At 39.5% G+C, this 6,108-nt stretch overlaps 1 protein-coding gene across 1 annotated transcript; it reads right to left on the reverse strand.

Moving 5' to 3' along the window:
• Positions 1-1,714: 1,714 nt before the first annotated feature.
• LOC145774597 (NEDD8 ultimate buster 1-like) lies at positions 1,715-5,672 on the reverse strand. Its single transcript, XM_082585870.1, has 2 exons — positions 4,024-5,672; positions 1,715-3,709 (listed from the first exon to the last, which is right to left on the reverse strand). The coding sequence occupies exons 1-2, from the start codon at positions 5,509-5,511 to the stop codon at positions 3,386-3,388; spliced, it is 1,812 nt and encodes a 603-aa protein (XP_082441996.1). The 5' UTR covers positions 5,512-5,672; the 3' UTR covers positions 1,715-3,385.
• Positions 5,673-6,108: the final 436 nt, after the last annotated feature.

Genomic DNA, 6,108 nt, shown 5'->3' on the forward strand with positions numbered 1-6,108 from the left:
TTCCCGAATTTTTGACCCCCCCTTCCCCCATGTAACGCCAACGTAACGCTTTTTTCAATCCCCCCCTCCCCCATGTAACGCTTTTTCACTACAAATTCAGCACAAAAAACTACCATTCCGTACTCGACAGCGTTACGTAACGTTTTGCTTGAACCCCCTCCCCCCCGATGTGACGCTAACGTAACGCTTTGCATAAACCCCCCCTCCCCCTCGAAGGCGTTACGTAATATTTGAACGTTCCCAAACAGGCTGTAGAAGTTTTAGAAAGGAATAACTATATTTGATGTAGCCTACCTAGACTAGGCTATTACGTAATACTTAACTTAAACACAATTCGATGGTTCAAGCAGTAAATGAAATTTTCTATTTGTTAATCTAGTCAGGTTTACTATGTCAAAATAAAGAGTTTCGTTCAAAATTTTGGGAGATTAGCAAACCTATACATTTTCGGAAAGCTTAGACCATGAAGACTCCAAAAAACACTGATTAAATTTGCAGAGATAGCCGCCATTTTAAATTTTCAAAATGGCCGCCCCAAAATATAGGCTATATCTTGCTCTCTCTCGGTTCCTAATAAACTTCATCAAACGTGCTAATCCTATGTTTTAAGGGTCAAGGAATCCATTACAAGCATACCTCGCGTTAACCACTTTCCAATTATCCCCCATATTGGTTTTACTGCTCTGGTGTTTCGTGTGTTTAATTAAAGGGTTCCTTATTCCGCAAGAATTCATTTTTTAGGAAAATGTCTTTCTTTTTCAGTAGGTCTATATTGATGCGTTATTCTAAATATTTAGTAGTAGGAGTAGGACAGTTAGTTAAACTAGAAGTTGAGTGCAGTCAATAGTCCAAAAAGAAAATTGATACTTGCTTCATCATTAGTTCGTTGTTAGCCTATGCTAGTAACAAGAGCATAGTTACAGTACTTTAGTTTAATGTTTTGTTAGTGGGGGTCCGTGACAAACTCGAAAATCAGGGGTTCCGCGATGACAAAATAATATTTTCAATATGTTGGCATTCAGGTTACAAGATGGACGCTTCATCAAAAAATCGCAAATCAGCTGTTAGTTCTGAAGACCAGCAGCTTACACGATGTATTTATTTTCGTAGGATAAGAGCGTGATCTATAATTGCTTGTAGCTTATTACTCACTGGCAATTTTGCAAACGCAGCAGTAATGGTATTCGCCAATGTGCCTTGCTCAAACTGGTTTCCAGCAAATTATCTCGTAACATAACTTAATAGCGGTTCACATGACAACTTGGGTTCTATTCAAGTAATGGTCCACCTCCGTGGCCATGAACACTTCGCTTTGCAGATGAACCATAACACGTCATGATCAAGCAACGATGCTCGACCTCTGTTGAAGGAGCGGTGATAGGGCTCGCATGACGTTCGCAAGGACTCGGCCGTACAAATGCCAAGCAATAGACTGCGTGAAATTTCGCTGCTTCTATCTGTAATTTCCTAGTACGCATATGCTATCATAATGGACCCAAAATCAAATGATTGTCATGTATGTTGGGAGCTCTCGGGTATGCGCCTGAGCAAAGTACTTCAAGGACAGCTCTCCACAAAACGAGGCAACTTGAACACGCCGGGAAGCGGCTTTGGGAAAATATATTTGGAGGCATCTGGAAAGACTTCATTATTAATCGGCACATATTGATAGCAAACATGGCGGCTAGTAACACACAGTGACCGTAACCTTGAAGCAAGTCAAACGTTTATTTGTGCACGCAAGCGGCAGAAACAATGAACGCATTTCATTCATGTTCCATGAAATCCAGTAGGCTATACTGATGCAGAAACTCGTACCAGTACGGACGAACCAAGCACAGAAATGTATAGTTTCTCGGCAGTAGATCGTAGCAAGAATTAACAGCGATAGACACCGTGTTTCGCCCGTGAGGTTGGGCTCATCAGTGTTGCACCACTAATTCATGCCACAAGGGTATAGACCACCCCTACAACAGTCAGTTTAACTCTTATCTTTGTAGAAAGAAAAGAGCCAACAAAACCAGCAAGCGCACGGGGAGGACATTGTGAAGAAGGGAGTGTTCTTCCTGGCTATCAGCACAAGAACGCTCCCTTCTTCACTACAGTAAACTACTTGTAAAGTTTGTGATCTCGGGAAATAAATAGACTGGGTAAAGGCAGGTAAAGGTGAGTCCCATATTTGATTCAAGCATCAGGGGGATAAAGTTCTGATTGTACTACAACTGGTTGGCAACCTCTGGGCTCATAAAAGTACGAAATGGATAAATTTCTATTTAATTTTAAGTTTTGGCGAAATATGTTCCGTTACATTTCAAATTTCCCAGAGTGTGGTGGAAATATCGTCCACATCGGTTGTACAACACTGGCATGGAAAGTTATGCTGACCTTACGTTGAGAAATATTAACACCGCGTTTAAAATATGCTAGATAGTAGATACTTTAAAATAAAGAAGATTGGCGACAAAGGAAGCAGAGAGAAACATATAACGCGTCTTGGACTCACGTTGTCACCAAATGTGCGGTGATGAACAATGGAGAAAACAATTACATTTCATGCTAGACAGCTTCCAGCTAAGCTTTGGTGATTAGGCCTACAAACAATCTGAGCAGAAAGCAAACAGAACCAAGCTAGTGGCTGCAACAGCCAACATTTAAAACGTAAAACATAACTTCGAGCTCGATTCTACCGCAAGTTAAATTAAAAGCTGAAAATTGCAAAAAGGTTAATACTTGCGAAAGGATAGTTTGAACATCTTGCGACACCTTTGAAGTGTGTGAGAACTCCAAATGTCTTATTACGTTGAAAAGGTGTTCGACAAAAATCGAGAGAACGTCCTCACATCACATTCGAATAGTCCGAAAAGACTCGGCAGCCGTGGCCGAAGTCGGCAGCCGTGGCCGAAGTCGGCAGCCGTGGCCGAGTGGTTAGCGCGTTGGGCTCGCAGTCGATAGCCTGCATGTTCGACTCCAGCCACCCGCACTTGCTGTTGTTTCTCTGGGCAAGAAACTTAACGATAATTGCCTCTACCTAGTGATCGATTTCGAGTAATGGGTAGTACCAAATTTAAGTCATAAGTAGAGTAGTCAACCGGAAACAGACATTGTCGTCGGCTGCAGCGTGGGTCAGGTGTATGTCGGAAGGCGTACACCGATGCATAGCGCTCAAGTCCGCTTTCCCGCAATGCAGGATAAAAAAAAAAGATAAACAAACAAACAAACAATATAAAAAGTTTTCTTCCAATAAAAACTACTGGTAAGCGCGTGTCACACCGCATAAAATTGAAATACGACATTGCAGCAATCTTGAGTGGTCATTCAAGTCACAAAACATTACATCACAAACAATTGTAACACCAGTGTATTTAAACTAAGACGACAGGAAAGTTCAATCCAGCACTGAACTGATCATGACAAGATATGTCGAAATATATTCAGATTCCTCTTCTAGGCTGACATCCAGGTACGCATCTTGGTCGCTGTTCACAACTTTTGCCAATTTCTGCATCGCTTCATCGTCAGCTTTGCTTTGAAGAGAAGAACTGCTTGACGACGAAGATGAAGGTCTACTTGATGAGCCGACTTCTTGCAGCCAATCACTAGGCACCACACCATCATGACTCAGCAAATATTCAATGGTTTTGCTTAGATTTACAACAAAGTGGGCCAATGCGGCTTCGGCAGAGACGGGATCAAATCCAAATTCAGTTACCTGCAAATATAAGGAAGATGAGACACCAAATATAACATTCTAAATTAATATAATTTTCTGATATGTAAAGATTTCGGCTCAATTAGGCTTCAACAGTCAAGCCAGCCATGTAATTTATACTTTTTAAAATGCTTAAGAATAATTATCACACTCCATGGACATATTCAAAATTCCTGACTACTGTATTATCATAAGCTCGTTATATATATCAAACAAGTTTTGTAAAACTTGAAACCTTTTTATTACTTTTTTCATAAAGAAAACAAAACCTTCATTGCAACTGCACTACACAATAACAAAAATGTAGCATTTACTTGACGAATTGCTGTGTCTGAAATCACTTGTTTAACAGGTTTTGGCTTCAATAATCCTGGGTTTTCATGCACAAGTTGAATAGCTTTTTCCAGGCTATTGTTGCATTGCTTTAAGGCTTCTGCAGACAAGGCTTTATCAAATCCGAATTCATTGACCATCTTCTCAAAAAGATCAATGTTTATTTCTGAACCATTGGCACAATTTCCCAGAGAACGAGCCAGTTTTCGTTTCCGAGATTTCTCTTTTTCATCTTTTAGAATTTTTTCTTTTTCTTCTCTCTTCTGAAATGCATGACGGCTAGCCGCAAGAACATTTCCTTCACAGGTTCGAAGTGCCAGTCTAGCTTCAGTTAGAGTGAAGCCGAGATTTAACATTTCTACAATCTTTTCCTCATCAACTTTCACTGTGGCTGCATAACTTTTAGCTTTTGTAAGCAAATCTCTTGCTAGTGTGTAGTTTCCTTCATAGTAGGAGACAATACCTTGGAGAACATACAAACGAACAAACAAAGCTACTTCATGTCCACTGTGACCCTTTATAGCAAGAAGCCTGTGAAGCGATGCACCATAACTTTTGTTGAAGAAAATTTCACTTGTCTTCAAACGGTCAGAAACATCAGGCAAAGCATCCAAATTCTTCATGCATAAGTAGCACCATGATATATCGAGACACAGAACTGCAAAGTTATCTACTAGATTTAATATTTCTGCTCTACATTGGCGAAATTCAGTATCAGCTTCTAGAAGAAATAACAAAGCATAACTGTATTTTTTCTTTTTTAAAATCGCTTTTCCTTTTTCATGAAGTCCCAAAGCAATCATGAGAGATGCCCTTTCATCGGGAGGCAAATCGATACTTCTGCCATTTTGATCCGTGATAACAGCGTCATAACTTTGAGCTCTGGATGAATGAGATGAAGCAAGTAGTTCTGCTCCGCGTCGAGCTTTTCGAACTTCACTTACTTCCTTCTCAGCTTGCAAAGTCTGTTGCTTGGTGTCAGCAGAGAAGCACATGCACATTAATGTTTTATTGTGCTGCACACCTTGAGCCTTCAATGATAATTTTGGATCAACAATTTTTCCTCCATAAACCAATTTGACAAGCGACAATTCAACATTTAATCTATCAGCGATGACATTTGTTAAATCTTCCCCAAGAATGTCTAATTTAACTTCAATTGATGTAAAATTTTCACAGCAGATTGATTTCGGTGTGAATTTTAAACGAATAGTGGCAACATTTTCAAGTTTGAATTTAGAATTTTGGCGTTGTCGTTCTAAAGCAAATGTTCTCAAATAGTTGAGCCCATGACAGACTTGGTCTTCTGGAATATTTAGCTTGGAACTTAATTGTGAGGCCAAAAGATTCACTTGACCGGTTGCCTCTCCCCCTGCAGTTGTGTAGGGGTGTTTCCATAATTTAATGTCTTCTTTCCTCAATTCAATTTTAAGTTTTCCCAGCACTGCTTCACTTACAGGCTCATTCATTATAATGGAAGGTGAATGAATTCTTTGTCATCAGTTATCATTTTTGCATGAAGATGCTGTGGCACTGCAAGTTATTGTCCAGAAACCGTATTCAATCTTTGGGAAGAACTCAGATTTTTAGAATGAAAACATATTGCATATCAATACCATGCACAAATCTAACAGCTTCTATTTAAAAACAAGCATTATGAGAGCACGAAATATGCAAATACGGCTTTCAAAACTAGCTAGTTTTCTCACAGGCATGTGTTTGCCTCCTTCCTGAAGCTTTGCTAATGATATAAATAGTCATCCATAGAAAGTATAACTTTTAAATTTTAAACTTCTTCACTCTTCAGTTGGCTAGACCAAGTTGTGATTACTAGGGTGTTGCAGGCGCCCTCATGTGGTCAAAAACAGCTCTACTTTTTTTTTGGTATTCCTTTTGGCATATTAGGACACTTTGTGGAGTTTTATTGAGATTGCAGAAAAACTGAGAGAGCAGATTGCAAATGAATTTTACTAGTACAAAATTGCCATATTCCCACCATTGTGGGCATTAGCTAGTACGTTAATTTTCTGGTAAGTCTAATTTTGGTAATACACTACTGTAACAAT

This window comes from Aplidium turbinatum, chromosome 7 (assembly GCF_918807975.1).
Source record: "Aplidium turbinatum chromosome 7, kaAplTurb1.1, whole genome shotgun sequence".
Taxonomy (NCBI): Eukaryota; Metazoa; Chordata; class Ascidiacea; order Aplousobranchia; family Polyclinidae; genus Aplidium; species Aplidium turbinatum.

Coding starts and splice junctions, on each gene's coding strand:
- LOC145774597 (XM_082585870.1), bottom strand. CDS start 5,511: ATGAATGAGCCTGTAAGTGAAGCAGTGCTGGGAAAACTTAAAATTGAA. Junction 3,710..4,023: donor CAGACACAGCAATTCGTCAA/GTAAATGCTACA, acceptor TTATATTTGCAG/GTAACTGAATTTGGATTTGA.